This window comes from Podarcis vaucheri (assembly GCF_965113315.1).
Source record: "Podarcis vaucheri genome assembly, chromosome: 6".
NCBI classification, from domain to species: domain Eukaryota; kingdom Metazoa; phylum Chordata; class Lepidosauria; order Squamata; family Lacertidae; genus Podarcis; species Podarcis vaucheri.
The window spans coordinates 89,238,838-89,259,555 of record NC_138764.1 but is presented as its reverse complement, the minus strand read 5'-3'; the positions used below and the strand labels follow the sequence as shown (position 1 = coordinate 89,259,555).

Genomic DNA, 20,718 nt, shown 5'->3' with positions numbered 1-20,718 from the left:
TGAATTAATGTATGTTTATTATGAATGGCCAAGCAGCCAACATACAGTGGTACCTCAGGTTACATACGCTTCAGGTTACAAACTCCGCTGACCCAGAAATAGTATGTTGGGTTAAGAATTTTGCTTCAGGATGAGAACAGAAATTGTGCGGTGGTAGTGGGAGGTCCCATTGGCTAAAGTGGTGCTTCAGGTTAAGAACGGACCTCCGGAACGAATTAAGTACGTAACCAGAGGTACCACTGTACTAAGAAATCAATGTTATGGAGTTTGCAGGGCCCATTAATTTGAATGGGTCTACTCTGAGTAGGACTAGGATTGAATGAAACCCAGTATTGTTTCGCGCTCATTGTTTCCCTGGGTGGAAATTCTGGGATGGTTTTATAGGATCATGGTCGCTGTCCTTGTCCGTCCGTCCCCCACTTTATCCCTCTATAGATTGTTTACAGATATGCAGGTTGAGTGGGCAGGCCAGCAAGGCCCTATAAACTGGAAGAGTTAGCTCTACAGAAACAGAACCACTTCTGAAACTGCCTCAGCTCCAAATTCCCAGAAGTTTCTCTTTTCTAGGCTAAGTGCCACTCTTTTTCCCAGCTCAAAGTCCAAAATCTTCCTTTTAGGAAGATAGGCCGGTGAGTGTAACATTCCTAGCTAAGAGTAGTAAATATTGCATAAGACGGTAGAATGTTTGGAGCATTTAGTATTTGTAAAGCAACCTGGTGAGGTTTTTATTCCTATATTTCTGTTTGAGGGCAAAGGCTCAGATGTTGGCTTTCAAGCGCTGCTCGTACCTCATTCTCACAACCGCTATGTGTCTTCTAGTTGCCTCTTGTGGAAGGAAATGAATTTGAATTGCTTTGCTTTTGTGAAGTCTGCAGCAGATATTCCTCTTGGGTGTGAAAGCAAATTTGTGGTGGAGTGTGTTTGTTGCACAAAAGTTGCGCGTTGATATGAATTGCACAACCTGGATTTGCTGCTGTGCGATTGAATCGCAACCCAAAATAGCGACAATATGGAAGCGCCTAGATTGTGGGTCCTTATGTAGCAAAAATGGCACCAGCCACCCACTGGAGAAAGGGGGGTGGGAACCGGCCTCTCCAGCTGTTGATGGACTACAAATCACATCATCCTTGATCATTGCCCATGCTGGCTGGGGCTGATGGGAGTTGTAGTCCAGCAACAATTGGAGGGCCACAGGTTTCCCACACCTGCAGAAGGAGGAAGTATCAGCAGGCTTAGGAAAACCCCAAGGTTTGCAGAAGTGCACATAAAATATAATAAAATAAAATAAGGCTGTTTTGCAATTGTGCCACCTTATGAGGACCAAGTATGCTCAGTGGGAATGGAAAATGGGAAACATATTGTGGGAGGGCAGATGGAATGGAGTTTCCAGGAAGACTCCATGGCTGGCTGGCTGAACCCTGACCAGGAACACTTCCTGCTGCAACATTTTGGTTGCAGTTCCCGCTTGGAGTTTAAAACTGGAATGTGAAATTTGAAGAAAGAGGAACAGAGGTCAGAGAAAAGCATCTGATTAGTGTTACTTATTAAGCTTTAATGATCAGATGTCTGGGATAACTGTCTTATCTGGGGGGTTATGAAAACAATGAGCAATAGAACAACCTGTAACAAAGCTCTTTAATGCTACATGCTTGCATTGTAGAAGGTTTGGGGAAAGATAGGCAGAACAAAGGCAAGGACTTGTTATCGCCAAACAATTTCTAGAGCTTGTTAGGGCATGCAATAAATTATCCATATTAGAAACATGAAATTGTAGAGTTGGAAGGGACCATGAGGGTCATCTAGTCCAACCCCCTGGAATGCAGGATTATTATTTTTTATCCAATGTGGGGCTCGTACCAGTGACCCTGATACTAAAAGTCTCATGCTCTACCAACTGAGCTATTCCAAATAGCGTAACGCTGTATTTTAAAACTGGGGTTTGGGATCATTAATCTATTTACCGTATTTTTCGCTCTATAACACGCACCTGACCATAACACGCATATCGTTTTTAGAGGAGGAAAACAAGGGAAAAAATATTCTGAATGAAACAGTGGACGTATCATTTTTGTGCTTCATGCTGTGGCCACAGACATGTGATCTGATGGTGAATTTGGGGTGACCCAATGCAAAAATCCTGAGAATCCCTGTGGATCCATGCTTTGTAACCACGTTTTTGCACCATTGCAGCCCCAGGCAACAGTGGGTGCGTGATTTTTTTTGGGGGGGACAGGCTGTAGCCATGGACATGCTATGTGCTCTGATGGTGAATTTTGGCTGACCCAATGCAAAGATCCTGAGGATCCATGTGGATCCATGCTTTGTAACCACGTTTTTGCACCATTGCAGCCCCAGGCAACAGTGGGTGCGTGATTTTTTTGGGGGGGGGCAGGCTGTAGCCATGGACATGCTGTGTGCTCTGATGGTGAATTTTGGCTGACCCAATGCAAAGATCCTGAGGATCCATGTGGATCCATGCTTTGTAACCACGTTTTTGCACCATTGCAGCCCCAGGCAACAATGGGTGTGTGATTTTGGTGGGGCAGGCTGTAGCCATGGACATGCTGTGTGCTCTGATGGTGAATTTGGGGTGACCCAATGCAAAGATCCTGAGGATCCATGTGGATCCATGCTTTGTAACCACATTTTAAGTGGGGAGGGAAGGAAAAACACAGAAGGCTAAGAATGCAGGAGAGGGCTATAACGTGAGGAAAGGAAGGCAAAAGTTCCCCCCCACCCACCCACACAAGCCAGCCACTGTTTAAGGATTTCATCCTTTTAAATGGAAGAAAGCATATTTGAATGCTGTGTGTCTCCAAAAACAAAAAGCAGGAAGTCAAATCAGAATTTTAAGCCGAACCTGTAATCTCTCTTCCCTTCACAAACATTGTTCCCTCCGGAGCAGGGACAGGATAGAGCAACGCTCTGCTTTCCTCTCTACTTGCCTGGAGGGGAGGGGCTTTCCCTGCTCTTTGTTCCGTTTGAGCAAACACAGCAACGAAACAGAGAGGGAGGGCAGTAAGACCCTGAGGCAGAATGCAGGAAAGCAGCAACTTCCTGTCTCACGGAGCTCCCTTCTCCCTGAAGCGCGGTTTGATTTTTGCCTTATTTTTCGGCTCCAGCGACCACACATTTGCTGCATAACACGCACAGACATTTCCCCTTCCTTTTTAGGAGAAAAAATCTGCGTGTTATAGAGCAAAAAATACGGTATTCCTGAATACCCCAGTAATCAAAACTGGTGAGATTTTATTATTCTGGGCAAATAATTACAGTGGTACCTTAGGTTACATACGCTTCAGGTTACAGACGCTTCAGGTTACAGACTCCGCTAACCCAGAAATAGTGCTTCAGGTTAAGAACTTTGCTTCAGGATGAGAACAGAAATCGCGCAGCAATTGCAGTGGGAGGCCCCATTAGCTAAAGTGGTGCTTCAGGTTAAGAACAGTTCCAGAACGGACCTCCAGAACGAATTAAGTTCTTAACCAGAGGTACCACTGTACTGTCTATTTAAAGCAGTATCATACTGCTTCAAACAGCTGTGGCTTCCTGCCAAAGACCCCTGGGAACTGTAGTTTGTTAATGGTGCTGAGGTTTGTTAGCAGACCCCTATTCCCCAAAAGAGTTAGAGTTCCCAGAAAGGCTATTCCATTTACGCAATCCTGTCCAAGAATGCCTTTCAGCTGTTGAATAAGGGGAAGAGAGTCTTGTGCCCTCTGGAGAGGTCTCTTAGTTGTGTCTCCAAGATTGTGGCACATCTTCTCTCATGGGATGTACACCTGGCCTGATCACTGCCTTCCTTTTGGCAAGCTTATTGGGTTGTTGTTTTTATTTTGATTATATATATATATATATATATATATGCAGGTTTTGGTGTCTTCGGGTGTCTTCCCGTGTAAGAGTCGGGGTGTCTGTGCGACGTTTCGACGAGGTCTCACTCGTCATCTTCAGGCTGTTCCAGTAACAAGAAGCCGAAAGCACCAGCCTGAAGATGACGAGTGAGACCTCGTCGAAACGTCGCACAGACACCCCGACTCTTACACGGGAAGACACCCGAAGACACCAAAACCTGCATTCCTGTACCCGTGAAAATCTACGAAAGCATATATATATACACACACACACACACACACACACACACACACAGTGGTACCTTGGGTTAAGTACTTAATTCATTCTGGAGGTCCGTACTTAACCTGAAACTTTAGCTAATGGGGCCTCCAGTTGCCGCCGTGCCGCCAGAGCCCGGTTTCTGTTCTCATCCTGAAGCAAAGTTCTTAACCTGAAGCACTATTTCTGGGTTAGCAGAGTCTGTAACCTGAAGCGTATGTAACCTGAAGCGTATGTAACCCGAGATACCACTGTATATATATATATAGAGAGAGTTGTTTTTATGTTTATCTTTTCTGTGAACTGCCCTGAAACCCCCGGGTATAGGGCGCTATATAAATTCTATAATAATAATACTTTTAAGCTGGGAAGGGCTGACGTTCAGTGAAGTATCGGTTTTTCAGAATCCTGAAACCCTGTAGAGCCTCTGCCAGTCAATGTAGGCAATACTGGGTTGGGTGATCTAGTGATCCAACTCAGTACAGTGGTAGCTCGGGTTAATTCGTTCTGGAGGTCCATTCTTAACCCAAAACCGTTCTTAACCTGAGGTGCACTTTCGCTAATGGGGCCTCCTGCTGCTACTGCACCGCCGGCACGCAATTTCCGTTCTCATCCTGGGGCAAAGTTCGCAACCCGAGGTACTACTTCCGGGTTAGCGGAGTTTGTAACCCTGAAGCGTTTGTGACCTGAGGCGTTTGTAACCCGAGCTACCACTGTATATGATCCTAACAGCAGCTCATTGCTGATATGCTCCTAAAGTTCTTCAGTGGCTTCTTAATGTCAGCTGCATAATTATGATCTTCCTTGAATGCCCTCAGCGTAAAAAGGTAGGATCCAGATTGTTGTAATATATGAATGAATTTAAAGGTAGGATCCATTATTTTTTTCAATTTGAAAATGACATTTCGCCCCGTCCATTTAAGGGATGTAGGAATATTCTGACCTCGGAACTACATGCGCTGGTAGTTTTGATTTCCCAGCTATGCTTAGAAATCCCAGCACTAGCAAAATTGAGATTTTTAACCTCATTTGTGCCAGTGAAGAAATGCAAGCACTGCTGTGGTCCATGCATTTTTACCTGAATGTTTAGCAGCAGCAGCAACATCAACAACAGATGACTCCAGTGGGGGTAATGTACGGTTATCAATTGAGTAACTTCCTCGTCCCATCACTCTCCTGTTCCATATGCATCACCCTCTAAGCTTAGCCATCTACCTGACCGTTGACCTTTCGTGTGTTTAGGTGGCCCTGGTGCAGTGGACAGAAAGCATAGGCTTAACACTGGTGGGCAGAGATCAGTCTTCTGTGCAGCTGAGGACTCCTGGCGGCCACATCTTAAACTACACCATCCTCCAGATTTTCCCGTTCACGTACGAAAGCAAACGGATGGGGATCATTGTCCGGGTAAGTTGTATAAAACGGTGGCAAAAACCGCCAAAAGCAAATTAATAGCCATAGGTTATCACAGAAGAGTCAAGATTTTATCAGCTCTCCCTCGGCTGAGATTTGATATTTTTTAAAAAGCTGCTTGATTCACAACCACAGATCCGCAAGACCACATTAGTACTGGGTTTTGCTTTCAATCACTGGGTTTGGAAATAAGGTCAAGCGCTCTACATTACAACCACAGCAGAAGGTCAAGTGCTTGTCAGCCAAGAGGGTGGAGTTAAATGCCGTGGTTTCTGTGGATTCCGATCTTTGCTTGTCACCAACAAATAACAATAAATGCTGTGAGTCGTGGTGCATGCTTGTTTCCTATAGACATCAAGCTGACAATTTGCTTTTGCATTTGGGGAAAAGGGGCACCTACATTTGCAAAGGCAGGTAACTTTGACCTTGAGGGATGAAACTCTCAGATAGTTCACTGTATATGTAATACCTTTTTTTATCTTACAAATTTCGAATAAGTTGCTCCAAGTAGTAACTACTGTTACTGTGTGGCATAGTGGTTAAAAATGTTGGTTTGGGACCGGATTTCCCCCCTCTCCCAGCCATGAAACCCGCTGGGTGATGCTGGGCCAGCTACTCTTTCTTAGACCAGCCAACTTCACAGGGCCATCGAGAGAATAACATGATGGGTGGGGAGAGTTGTGAGTTTTTCCAGGCCTGACAACAACCCTGCAAGGTGTGTGTAATTGCATTTGAACGGGTGGGGATGCAACTGAGAAATAATGATTTGCTTGAGGCAACTTAGTGAGGTCAAGGCAGGGGTAAGGTTTATTCCAGGAATTCACCATTGGCCATGACATTAGCTCTGCAAAGAACTATTTCCTAGGCCCTGGAAATGGGCAGAGATCACATGGTGGGGCATCAGTGTTAAAGCTAAGCAGGTGTGGACCTGTTTGGATGGGAGACCAGCATGAGCCACTTTAAGAGTGGTTTTAAAATAATATATATTATAAATATGTGTATCCTTAACTTTGTGCCTGTCAGTTTGCATAGAGGGGTAGCTATGGAAGGCCAACACATTTACTATGGCATGACCGTTCATGGATTACATTCCACTTCAGCAAGTCCACAAAGCTTATGCGAAATAAATCTGTTCTTTAAGTCACCATGAGATTTTGTTGCTGCTGTTGTTCATCTTCATTGGAAGCCTTTTGTTGGAGTTTGCTAGAATATCAGGACCTATATCAGCAAGCCACTTGGGCACACAGTGCTTTTAAATTCAACCAACTATCAGCTTTTACAGCCTTGCTTTCATTTTGCACTGTTCTGAAAAACCCACAGGCAGCTGCTAGGTGTGAATAGATGTCCAGGAACTGGAAGCTTCCATCTGATGGGGGAGGAAATAGCTGCCAGGCACTAGGACGGGGTGTCAGCAGTTGGCCTTGACTTCCTCCTTTCTCTTTTATAGAGCTGAAATCATAGCAGCATGGGCATAGTCAAGGTGGGGCTGGGAGGGGCCGCTTCCCCCCATCAAGTAAAACAATAGAAATACTTAACTAACTGACCAATCACGTCAGTTCTGCCCCCCCCAACAAAAATCCTGGCTAAGCCCATGCATAGCAGGTTTGTGAAACAGTTCTGGAATACAGTGGTACCTCAGGTTAAGTACTTAATTTGTTCCGGAGGTCCGTTCTTAACCTGAAACTGTTCTTAACCTGAAGCACCACTTAAGCTAATGGGGCTTCCTGCTGCTGCCGCGCCGCCGGAGCACGATTTCTGTTCTCATCCTGAAGCAAAGTTCTTAACCTGAAGCACTATTTCTGGGTTAGCGGAGTCTGTAACCTGAAGCGTATGCAACCTGGAGCATATGTAACCTGAGGTACCACTGTATTTGACTGCATGTGCATCAGTTTGTGCACTGAAGGTTCAGCAAAGAAGATGTGGTACTATTAGCAGTGGACTTGATTACCTGTTGGCCATTGACTGCGTGGATAGGATTGCTGACTCCACTGCGATTCTCTGCCTTTCATTTAGCGGAATCTCAGCTAGCTCAGCTTCTTCCATAGCAGTGGGGGGGGGGAGAGTTATCTGCCTGCTGAAACATTCCTTGCTTAATGAAGGCACAGGATACATAGCAGAACTGAGAGGTCCACAAGGTGCTGCTGTCCTGCCAAGGGACGTTGATGCATCTTGCTTCTTGTTTCCTGAGCTTATAAGGGCTGTTTCCAGCATTCTCCATCTGCTGACACAAGGGCTCTTGCACTAGCAGACAGGTGGATTTCAATGTTGTGCAACAGAGGAGTCCAACACAACAGGTGTGTCAGCAGAAACCCTTTACACAACAGATTGCATAATCTGTCATGCAGCAGTGTTCCAGCAGGCTGCTTATGCATTCTCATGCACAGCAATGTTCCCCTTGCGCAAAACATCAGTGGAGCAAGCATACCGCTCAGTGACTTTGACGTAGCGCTACCTCAGATGAAACTCTCAGTTGCTTCTACCACTTCTATGCATGTGGTAGAACTTTGACACACCTCTTTGGCCGGAGATATGTAGACTTTTGTGAAACTTCATGTTTAGTGGTTGTGGGTGAAGAAAAGGATACAGTAGTTCCGTTTTCTACAACATGGAGATTTATCGAGGAATGCTTCTCCAGTCATATGCACAATCATTCTTTAGTGGCTGTTCAAAGATGCTTGCTGTTTACTTCTAGCCTTTGGAGCGGAGTGAAAAAATTCAAATACCCTTTTCAAATTCTCAAGCTGCCTCTGAAGGTTTGCTTGCTAATAATTGGCAGAGGAAGGAATAGCAATTTATGGGTTGGATGAGATGCCTTCAGACTGGTGTTTTATTGGCCAATTATCGCCCAGTCTCAAATCTTCCATTCTTGGGCAAGGTGATTGAGCGAGTGGTTGCTGAACAACTCCAGGCACGCCTGGAAGAAGCGGACCATTTGGATCCCTTCCAGTCGGGATTCAGGCCTCATCATGGGTCTGAAACTGCCTTGGTCGCACTGGTCGATAATCTCCGGCGGACTAGGGACAAAGGTGAGAGCTGTTTCCTAGTTCTGCTGGATCTCTCAGCGGCGTTTGATACCATCGACCATAAAATCTTTCTGGACCGTCTTGAGGGGCTGGGAGCTGGGGGTACTGTCATACAGTGGTTCCGCTCCTTCCTCCTGGGCCGTGTTCAGAAAGTGGTGGTGTGGGATGAGTGTTCAGACCCCTGGGCTCTCACTTGTGGGGTGCCTCAGGGTTCTGTCCTCTCCCCCATGCTTTTCAACATTTACATGCAGCCACTGGGAGAGATCATCAGGAGGTTTGGGCTGGGTGTTCATCAGTATGCAGATGATACCCAGCTCTACCTCTCTTTTAAATCAGAACCAGTGAAGGCAGTGAAGGTCCTGTGTGAGTGCCTGGAGGCGGTTGGAGGATGGATGGCGGCTAACAGATTGAGGTTGAATCCTGACAAGACAGAAGTACTGTTTTTGGGGAACAGGAGGCGGGCAGGTGTGGAGGATTCCCTGGTCCTGAATGGGGTAACCGTGCCCCTGAAGGACCAGGTGCGCAGCCTGGGAGTCATTTTGGACTCACAGCTGTCCATGGAGGCACAGGTCAAATCTGTATCCAGGGCAGCTGTTTACCAGCTCCATCTGGTACGTAGGCTGAGACCCTATCTGCCTGCAGACTGTCTCGCCAGAGTGGTGCATGCTCTGGTTATCTCCCGCTTGGACTATTGCAATGCGCTCTACGTGGGGCTACCTTTGAAGGTGACCCGGAAACTACAACTAATCCAGAATGCGGCAGCTAGACTGGCGACTGGGAGCAGCCGCCGAGACCATATAACACTGGTCTTGAAAGACCTACATTGGCTCCCAGTATGTTTCTGAGCACAATTCAAAGTGTTGGTGCTGACCTTTAAAGCCCTAAACGGCCTCGGTCCAGTATATCTGAAGGAGCGTCTCCACCCCCATTGTTCTGCCCGGACACTAAGGTCCAGCTCCGAGGGCCTTCTGGCGATTCCCTCACTGCGAGAGGCCAAGTTACAGGAAACCAGGCAGAGGGCCTTCTCGGTAGTGGCGCCCGCCCTGTGGAACGCCCTCCCATCAGATGTCAAAGAGATAAACATCTACCTGACATTTAGAAGACATCTGAAGGCAGCCCTGTTCAGGGAAGTTTTTAATATGTGACATTTTAGTGTATTTTTCATCTTTGTTGGAAGCCGCCCAGAGTGGCTGGGGAAACCCAGCCAGATGGGCGGGGTACCAATAATAAATTATTATTATTATTATTATTATTATTATTATTGGCATATTTTGCAGCAAGTTCTTGACTCAATAATAGTGTGTCATTGGTGGATTTATTCTGCTTTAGTTTGTTCTGCAATGCTTCCCCAAAGTTACCAGATTATTGCTGTCTGCACATCCATCTGTCATGAATTCATTTGCTGAGATTCCTGCATTTCAGGGGGACTGGACTAGACTGGGTTCCTTTTGACTCTACAATTCTATGATTCTATGAAATTGGAAGACATGAAACCAGAACTGCTCTGAGGGTTTTGCTTCTGCTTTTGTATTTTATTTTTAGCAATCAAGCAGTATACAGTGGCACCTCGGGTTACAGATGCTTCAGGTTACATATGCTTCAGGTTACGGACTCCACTAACCCAGAAATAGTACCTCGGGTTAAGAACTTTGCTTCAGGATGAGAACAGAAATCGTGCTTTGGCGACACGGCACCAGCAGGAGGCCCCATTAGCTAAAGTGGTGCTTCAGGTTAAGAACAGTTTCAGGTTAAGAACAGACCACCGGAACAAATTAAGTACTTAACCCGAGGTACCACTATACAGTGGTACCTCCGGTTGTGGACGGGATCTGTTACGGAGGTCTGGTCAAATCCTGAGGTTTCTGCAACCTGCAACTGGAGCCTTCTGCGTATGCGCGCGCAGCAAAACCCAGTTTGCTGCTTTCACATCCCGAAGTTTACGAAACCAGAGGGTTACATAACCGGAGGTACTACTGTATAAATTTTACGAAGTAAATAAATAATGTTTTTGTTTACAAAAAGTGGAGAGACCGCAGCAGAAAGTTATGGGATACATTCTGATTGAAAAGGAAGCAGAGTGAACGCCCCAGAACTTTTGCAGACACAAACAGTATTGGAATTGCCAGTGACTGCCCCAATAGCACCATGAACATAAATAATTGTGAATGCGCAATGGAAAGAACATTTGGAGGAGCCCTAGCACTCTGCGGAGTTTTGCTCGTGTTGGTGGAAGAGGACAGGAAGTTGCTTCTGTCGATTTCCCCCTGAGCCGCCCCCCTCAGGGTTAGAAGAGCCTCCAGGACAGACTGAAAAGTGGTGTTGGGGGCTGCAGAAGTAATGAGGAATTGGCCCCAAAATCAGTTTCTCGGCCCTTTCCTTCAGCAACAAGCTTCAGTCAGGTCTGGGTTCCATGCATAAATGGAAGGAGCCTCTGCATTCACTGTGGAACAAGTCTGAATCAAACCTTGTTCACTCTCTTTGGTTTTTTAGTGTCTGTTGCTTAAAATACGGTGGCAAGAGCATTTGCTGCTCTAAAGATGTCTGTTCCAAAAGGCCCCCTTAAAGCAAACCACTCAGCCATCTCTCATGGCTGCCATCTCTCGTTGGTGACAGAAGCAGTTGTTTATCTGACCACAAAAGTTTCCTCTCTCTCTCTCTCTCTCTCTCTCTCTCTCTCTCTCTCTCTTCTGCTTCTTTCTCTCTCTCTGAGCAACTGGAATGGAGCATGTTTTCTTAGCAGCTCAGAGAGCGCTATTGTCATATGTCAAATGGGAGTTTGGGGGAAGGTGGTGCGGGGAGAGAAGGCCTTTGAACCTTAGCCAAAATCAGACCATGGTGGAAAAAGATGTGGTAGAGAAACAATACAACTGGCAAATCTTTCTGCAGATTTATACTTGTAATCGTGCCATAACATGGGAACGTGCTCACCTCCTACTGAACTTGGTGAGAGGAAATGACTAATGCAAGGAGATAGTTGATACAGTATTTATATTGGACAAAAGATCTAAACTATCTTAAAGCTAGTTCTACACCACAGGAAGTGGAGTCTCTGCTCAGTTTCCTACCGAAAAGTTGTTAAAACGCTTCTTAACAGTTTAAATCATTTTATACGCAAACATCTATCTTAACTAATGCCAGGGATCTTCTTTTTATTTTAGAGTGGGTTTTTTTTTCCTGGCCTCTCTCAGAGTTGGAAGTTTACATCGTCCTGTGTTTACATTGACAGTTGACCCTTTTGCAGAAATAGGTTGAAAGCCACAGCTGAACAACAATATGGCATCCAGCAGTTCTTCAAAAGCTTTGGCCATGATCCCAACACAGTTTTGAGCAGCTGCAAGGCCATTGGCTTCAGTGGGCAACTTAAGCATGCTTATGTTGGTTTTGGGTTGCAACCATGGGACATCGTGGCCCTGAAGAAGCTTGCAGGCTGAGCTCAGATTACAAAAGATTTGGCCAGAGAGCTACACTTCAAGCTGCTAAAAGAGACATCGTTGTTCAAAACTGATCTCTGCCATGCAGCGCAAGATAGGAAGTTGCCTTGGCTCTGTTAAGGATTGGGCATAGAGAGTTCCACCCATCAGTATTTATTGAAAAGGGAGGCCTAACAAATTTCGCCTACTTTGTAGTCTTCCCAAAGTGCCCATGATTCTTAACTCCATGTTGGGTCTTCCACCATATCTGGTTCCTTGCTCCAAATTCAGCCTCCACTCTTGATGGTGATGTTGAGCTACCGGCTTTATTTGTGCTCATGAACTCTTTTGGCTGCTCTCTTTCTTAGACTTTTTGAATGAATTGGAGTAGAGGCAGGCATGCTACCGATATGAACTAGCTGCTGCTGTGCTGTAAACTGCAATACGTACCTACGTTCTCATCTAGCAGATTGGCAAGAATATGCTACCTAAGAATTTGTTTTTAAGCAGAAGCTTTAAGGCTGTAGCCAGTGCTAGTCCTACTAAGATTAGACCCGCTAAAGTTAACGGGCATGACTCACTTAAGGTTCCTTAATTTAAATCATAGAATCATAGAATCATAGAGTTGGAAGAGACCACAAGGGCCATCGAGTCCAACCCCCTGCCAAGCAGGAAACACCATCAGAGCACTCCTGACATATGGTTGTCAAGCCTCTGCTTAAAGACCTCCAAAGAAGGAGACTCCACCACACTCCTTGGCAGCAAATTCCACAAATTCCCAAATTCAAATGGGTCACCTCTTAGTAGGATTCACATTGGCTACAACTCTTGGTCTCAGGCTGGCTTCCTCTTAGCCAGGAGATCTATACAGGAGAAAGCAGACGGGTTGCTTACTCGTGAGCATTTTTCTGTGGCTGCCGACCAGTCAGTTAAATTTGACTAACCATGACCCAGTCCAAATTTGAAACTCAGAAGTTTTCAAAATGTTCCGAAAACTTATATTTTGGCTCTAACATCCAGCGAATACAGATTTGTGGGGTGAGATTGGATTTCCAGAATCTGTTGGAGTTGAGGTGGGTTTTTTTTAAGTGAGTAAAACCTTACATGAAGTGGAGAGTGCGGTATTATTCCATATGACAGTCTATCAACCAACAAAATTAATTATGACTTTTTTCTTTACACCCCCAAAGTACGAGGGCATGGGGAAAGATTCTTCACACATCTGGGAGGGAAAATTGTGGGGGGAGGAAGGGGTTTCTCTTTCAAAGAATGAGACAAGGTGGCACCAGTTTGCACTATTTCACCTCAAGATTCGGGTCCGTTCAGATTTAATCAGAACAGATGTGCATCTTTCTCATTTATTTTGGTGATTTAACATTTGCCAGTTTTGAATGTGAACATATAAAAAGGAAATTAATGTTGTAGTTAATTTGTATTAAGCTAAAAATGAGTTGGTCGTAATGTTTTTTTTCTGCTCAGCATGAGAATGACTGGAAGGAGGAGAAAGGAGTGACCTTTCCCATGAAGGATGGTGGGAATCTGACGTGAACCTGGGACTTAAGCCAATATCACCTGTTGCTAACAAAGGCCTGGTTCCCACAAACGGAAGATGAGAGTCGCTAAACCTGTTTCTTCATTGCACTGCTTGGGGCTTCTGGGAGTTGTGGGCTCACGTCAGAGAGTGCTCTTTCATTCAAAACAAATTCCTCATCCATAGAAAGATAGCATGTCAGGGAGAAGTCTAGGCCTTCCCTTTGATGTGCTAGTTTTGCATAGGTAGGGGATTAATTGTATTGTATGGAGGAGCACTGAGTCATCTGAGCATCCTCCTGCAATCTCAATTGGTACAGCAGGGGAAAAAAACTATTCCATTTAATGATGCTTGTTAGTACTAACCCCTAGAAACTGTGGGGGGACTGGGCTGCATGCCATCCTAAGCCAAACCATGCCTTAGCACAAATGCATGGGCTCTGGGAGAAGAGATTGTGTTTGCTTTGCTCCTCTTCAGTTGTTCTGATGCTGTGCTGTTGCAAGCCATGGTTTGACTTAGCATGTCATCTGAACTTAGGTCCCTGGTTTACCTTTTCCCCCCAAACCCCATGACCTACAGATCATAGGACAAACCTTGGTTATAGCTTGTGGTTGGTGTAGAGAGAGCTAAACCACCACGATCCCAGGTTCAGACCACCATGGATTAGCAGTCGCACTGGAACAGATAGTGTATGAACCATTTCTCTCTCTCTCTTCCAGGATGAAACTACAGGGGAAATAACCTTCTACATGAAAGGGGCTGATGTGGTGATGGCAGGAATTGTTCAGTACAATGACTGGCTAGAGGAAGAGGTAAGGAAATGCACGAGTGGGAAGCCACACTTGGTGCAATGACTGTCAAGTGGTACAGGGAAAACAGGGTGCACCATTGCCTTGGGAGTAATAACTGAGACTGTGGCTTAGCTATTATAGCTGCTTCTCAAAACAATGAGTTGTGTTGAGAAGCGATAGCAGCAACAATGAGAAGCTATAGTAGCAATATCGCAGCCTTCTGGAACTTGATGCCCTCCAGACATTTTGGACCACACACCCCATGGGGAAGGCTGCAAAACATGACACAGTTCAGTGAAAGAACAGAATTATGAAATCCAAACTGCCATCTCCTCCTATCTTGGGCATGGGGAACCCTCACTAAGGGCCCTAATTTTACTCCCCCACCCAGCCATGCCCACCTGGCCCACATCTCAAGCCAAGAGGGGAGTAGGTAAAACTGTGACTGCGAAGGAGCAGCCAAGAGCCTTGGAGGGCATTCCCAATTCTTCCTTGGAAGTGATGGACAGGTCAAAGTAATGGACAGGTGGAAGTGACCCACAGACCCACAAAGTGGATCTGTCCCACAAACATTTTAACTAAATAAGGATCTCTGATTTGCAATCCCTAGCTTCAGATGTGACCTGACCAAGTTTGCAATTTCTCCTCCGCAGTGTGGCAATATGGCGAGGGAAGGGCTGAGGGTCCTTGTGGTAGCAAAGAAATCCCTGACTGAGGAACAATATCAAGACTTTGAGGTAAGGCAGTTTTGTTTACCTCTGGTATCGTGTCATCTTGCTTGCCTATTGGTTTTAGGTCCCAATTCAAGGTGCCAGTTCTTACTTTTAAAATTATGGATGTTCTGGAATCCTGTTGACTTACGGACCATCTTACCCTTCATATTCCCCCCTGTTTACTCCCAAACTTGTTGGATGGCCATGAGAGACAAGATCTTCCTGGTGGTGGCACCATTGTTGTGGAAAAGCTCAGGCAGGCCCTGCTGGCAAAACCATCGCTGTTAAGATTTTGCTGTTCAGAAATGAAGCCTTTCCAGTTGGTTGTGGGTATCTGATGATTATGTTTTGATTATTTGCCATTTCTGTTGGATAGTATTTTAAATCCTTTATTTGGTATTCCAGGGTTGTTATTTTTAATGTCCAGACTGTTTTCCACCTTGCGTTTTATGGGAAAAGAAAGGGGGGCTCAAAAATTTCACAACAATAATTGAATGAATAAATAATAACCTGCAGGAAAAAATGACGGCGTAACATAGGGGCAAATACACATGCTGCGTTTTAAGAACTGCCCCAGAAGTATCCTCACTCGCTTTATTTTCCCCAAACATAATTGTTTCTCTGCAGTAGTCAGGCTCCGAAGGGACAAACAGATCTGCTAGTTTGAACCAGGAGCCAGCAGTAGGCAGCTCTGATGAATTCCCCCTACCCACCCACTGCAATATAATAAAGAAACTCCTGCAAAATTCCGCAGTGAATGAGCTGGTGACCACATGAACATTTCACCCACATGGCACATTTAAAAAATCATATGCAGGCTGCCTACTTCAAGTTTTGTCTGCTTCTGTGCCTTCCTTTCTTATCAGTTGTGAAGCTAGCGTCACACCCGCAACTTGATAATTTGCTGTGAGCTGTTTTTTACATTATGTCAGCTATAATCATTGGCCTTTTAAGAGAGGAACATTGTCACTTGCACAGCAGTTTTCAAAAGACTTTCTCCCCCCGCCCCCCCGGTGTGTTTTCATGCTTGATGCATCTCAATGAAGCTAGTCTGGCAGTCTTTGGATGTTCATCTACAGCAGTGGGTGTTCCCAAACTTTTTTGGGCTGCTTCCCCCTTGGTACCATAAACTCAACCCCCAGAGCCCCCTACTTTACAAAAAGCATTGTTCTTATAAAATAACCATTTGCATTCCCCACTATGGAAGATAATACAGGACAACAGTACAAAACTGTAATGATCAATTGCACATTCATTCAAAATCCAGTGAAAACAGTCTAGTTTAATGCAACAAATATTGATGAAATTTACCCAGCCATACCAGCTTTTTAATGTCTGATAGTCATTTACACCTCCCCTTCTGCTGCCCCCCCCCCAGGTAATCCCACCACCTTCCAGGGGATGGTACCATCCACCTTGGGAATGACTGAGCTGCAGCTTTGTCAAGCATGATGTGTGAAGCTGTGAATGCGGCTGGCTGTTCTCCTTCTCCTTACTATCTTGACTTATTAGCTTGTTTTCTTCATGGACATTTAAGCCAGAGTTCCTTGATTCAGACACAAGAAGTTGCAACAGCAACTGGAGGGCCACAGGTTCCTCATCCCTGATGCAGAAGCTGGAAGGAAAAGGGAGCGAGAGAGAGAAAGAGTGAGATCTACCTTCAACATACAGACATACAAAGCTGCCTTATACCGAGTCATACTATTGATACATCAAGCTCAGCATTGAGCTCTACTTTTGACAATAGGCATGCGGTTGGGAAGGGACTTGGGTGGCACTGTGGGTTAAACCACAGAGCCTAGGACTTGCCAATCAGAAGGTCGGTGGTTCGAATCCCTGTGACGGGGTGAGCTCCCGTTGCTCGGTCCCTGCTCCTGCCCACCTAGCAGTTCAAAAGCACGTCAAAGTGCAAGTAGATAAATAGGTACCGCTCTGGCGGGAAGGTAAACGGCGTTTCCATGCGCTGCTCTGGTTTGCCAGAAGCGGCTTAGTCATGCTGGCCACATGACCTGGAAGCTGTACGCCGGCTCGCTCGGCCAATAAAGCGAGATGAGTGCCGCAACCCCAGAGTCGGTCACAACTGGACCTAATGGTCAGGGGTCCCTTTACCTTTACCTTTTATGTGGTTGGGAATGCAGGGTTTCAGGCAAGCAGCAAGCCTAACTTGGAGAGGCAAATTTCTAGCCCCTCCAAACAATGGCTTATTTAGCTATAAATATCCTTGAAGGCACTCCTCCGACAACAAGGGTGTGTACAAGGCCAGCAAGCATTTTGCAAATTCGGCTGCCAATGTTCACATGAGAACGGGATGCAGCAGCCCACACCACATCCTGTGATCTTTCACTTTTTTCATCCCACTTTCTCATTATTATTATTTTTCTCGGTACAATTTTAGTAGTACTTGGTGAAAGAGGTGCAAGTTCTTGTTTGCAGAGAAATTTTTAGCTGCCCCGTTCCTTTATTACCAGGGTAGTCCAGGGGTGTATGGGGTGCTGGTGAAGGAGTAGGCCCTCTAGTGGGGGACATGTCTTGCTCCTTCTGGCATAATTTGCCCCTCCTTGGACCCCGCCTTGCACTTAACTCTCACCTGTGGCTCCTGGAAGCTGTCAGCATGCGATAGTAGTGGCAGCACCCTGGGAACATCTTTGACTGGCCCGCTAAACCAGTTGAGGATAGCCGATGGGTCTTAAGCCTTGGTGAGTTAGAGACTTACCCTGCATGCAAAGACAGGCTCTGGTGGATTGAGCGGACGAGACCAATAGTGGGTGCAATGGTCAAGAAAGCAGTTTCATCACGTGCTGTGGCAGGAAGTGAGAGGCAGATGAGACTCATCAGTCTGGGAAGGTAGCCCATCTAGAGGAGGAAAGCTCTGATCCTAAACCTCCGCTGCCTTGCGGGATATCTTCGGGAGAAGAAATGGTCAAGGAGTAAAGTAAAGGTAAAGGGACCCCTGACCATTAGGTCCAGTCATGACCGACTCTGGGGTTGCGGTGCTCATCTCGCTTTATTGGCCGAGGGAGCCAGCGTACAGCTTCCGGGTCATGTGGCCAGCATGACTAAGCCGCTTCTGACAAACCAGAGCAGCGCACGGAAACGCTGTTTACCTTCCCGCCTGAGCGGTACCTATTTATCTACTTCCATTTTGACGTGCTTTCGAACTGCTAGGTTGGCAGGAGCAGGGACCGAGCAACGGGAGCTCACCCTGTCGCAGGGATTCGAACCACCGACCTTCTGATCGGCAAGTCCTAGGCTCTGTGGTTTAGACCACAGCGCCACCTGCGTCCCTAGGTCAAGGAGTAGGTCTTACACAAATCTGGAGTCGAGCCCCTAAGGCAGGTGGATGGCATCTTGTACGTCTCTTTCCAGCAACTCCTGCAGCCAAACCAATGCCAAACATATTGCTCTGCTTTCCTTAGGACCACATCAGGGAGGCTGAGAGGGGGGACTGGAATACTGCTATGTCATAAGAAATGCATCAACACTGTTTACAGCAATAAAAACGTAAAACCATGCAATTAAAAGCCATAAAAGAGTTAGAAGCAGACATCAATTAACTGTTGTGCAAGGATGTGCCCTTAATTGCCTGCATCAGCCTGGCAGAAAAGAAATGTTTTCATCAGGCATTTAGAAGTTGGCATAGAAGGTGCCCTCTCTTCTTTCTCTTGGCTCTCCCTTTTCCCCACCCCCTTGATGTCTCTGTCTTCCTGCATTGCCTCCCATGCTCCCATCGCTGATGGTATTATACAATTTATTCCAGGGCACTGGAGGACAAAGATGAAGTAAAAATGAAATATGACCAAGAGGTGCTGGTCTGGCAGTGCTCTTAGTCTGTAGCAAAAGCAGCCATCTGGCAGCCTGGGGGCCACATCAACTCGTGGATGGCAGCCAGTTGGCTCACCACCCACCCATCTTCTTTGAGTAGATAAAGAATCTCACGACACGGGCCTAGCCAGTCTCTACGCATCTGGCTTTGGGAGGGAGGGGAAATTGCTAAAAGCACATCGGCTACCCCACCCAATGTATTTCCTGCAGTGTTCCTCCTGCATGTTGACATAGGCCAAGTGAGTAACGGGATGGAGGGAAACAATTTCCCACCCTGTTCTTTCAGGGGTTGTCCAGTCTGTCCAATGCAGGGGTCGGGAACCTCAGGCCTGGGAGCTGAATGTGGCCCTCAGGGCCTCTCTGTTTGGCTCTTGAGACTCTTCCCAGGCCACCACCCTCAGTGGCCCTATCTTGCACTTTGAGTGCTTTTTGCTTGACTGGAATGTATCCTTGAGCTCTGATAATACACCTTCTTTGTCTTAATGGGTGGCACCGTGGGTTAAACCACAGAGCCTAGGACTTGCAGATCAGAAGGTCGGCGGTTCAAATCCCCGCCACGGGGTGAGCTCCTGTTGCTCAGTCCCTGCTCCTGCCAACCTAGCAGTTCGAAAGCACATCAAAGTGCAAGTAGATAAATAGGTACCGCTCCGGCGGAAAGGTAAACAGCGTTTCCGTGCGCTGCTCTGGTTCGCCAGAAGCGGCTTAGTCATGCTGGCCACATGACCCGGAAGCTGTACGCCGCCTCCCTCGGCTAATAAAGTGAGATGAGCGCCACAACCCCAGAGTTGGCCACGACTGGACCTAATGGTCAGGAGCCCCTTTACCTTTAAGGAGCATATGAGTATACAGTGGTACCTCTGGTTACGAACTTTATTCATTCCGGAGGTCCATTCTTAACCTGAAACCATTCTTAATCTGAGGTACCACTTTAACTAATGGGGTCTCCCGCTGCTGCTTGCCACCGCCCAATTTCTGTTCTCATCCTGAGGTAAAGTTCTTAACCCGAGGTACTACTTCCCGATTAGCGGAGTCTGCAACCTGAAGTGTTTGTAACCCAAGGTGTTTGTAACGCGAGGTACCACTGTATATAGAAACGAGCTTACTGTACAAAAGTATCGTTTTCATTTGTTGCTCTGACCACTTTTGCCTCTGCCCCCCATGTGGCCCCTGAAAGGAATGGAATGTGGCCCTTGGACCAGGGCAGCCTAAGACATTTTTGCACCTGAGGCAAACCGCAGAATGGCACCCCTCCCTCCCCACCAGGGAATAAGGGGTGAGTGAAGATCTACATCAGGAACAAGGAGGCAATAAAGATCTACATCGGGATCTGCCGCCCCTGCGGATCCTGCTGCCCGAGGCAGTCGCCTCAGCTTGCCTCACGAGTGGGCCAGCCCTGCCTTGGACTGAAAAAAGTTCCCTGCCTGAATCGAATGAATGGCCTCGGGTCTTCTGGGAAGTTTTGAGCTACATCGAGGGCTGAGTGGTATCTGGTTTTCAACCTGGTGATATATCTCCATCTAAACGTAGATCAGTTTATCACCCAGACCTAGACACTAGAAGGCAAAATACATTAAAAAATAATAAATGTAAGTGCAAAGTGATTGATCTCATACCGACCGGCTATGTCTCTCTTGGGTCCTTGCCAGGCACGCTATGTCCAAGCAAAGCTCAGCGTCCATGACCGTTCCCTCAAGGTAGCAACCGTGATCGAGAGCCTGGAGATGGAGATGGAGCTGCTCTGTCTGACTGGAGTGGAGGATCAGCTGCAGGCGGATGTCAGGCCTACTCTGGAAACACTGAGAAATGCCGGCATGAAGGTATGGCTAAACCGCAAATGGAAAGCGTAGCATCGTTGGTCCCCATCCCCCCACCCCCAATCTGACAGTGCAGTGGCAAGAGAAAGTGAGA

At 46.5% G+C, this 20,718-nt stretch overlaps 1 protein-coding gene across 1 annotated transcript in view; it reads left to right on the top strand.

Annotated features, from left to right (window-relative positions):
• ATP9A (ATPase phospholipid transporting 9A (putative)) overlaps positions 1–20,718 on the top strand; it is a 101,505-nt gene that overhangs the window by 54,488 nt on the left and 26,299 nt on the right. Inside the window, exons 15-18 of the mRNA XM_082225873.1 lie at positions 5,353–5,514; positions 14,204–14,296; positions 14,929–15,012; positions 20,457–20,627. Of these exons, the coding sequence (XP_082081999.1) occupies positions 5,353–5,514; positions 14,204–14,296; positions 14,929–15,012; positions 20,457–20,627 (510 nt within the window). The remainder of the gene's footprint in view (positions 1–5,352; positions 5,515–14,203; positions 14,297–14,928; positions 15,013–20,456; positions 20,628–20,718) is intronic.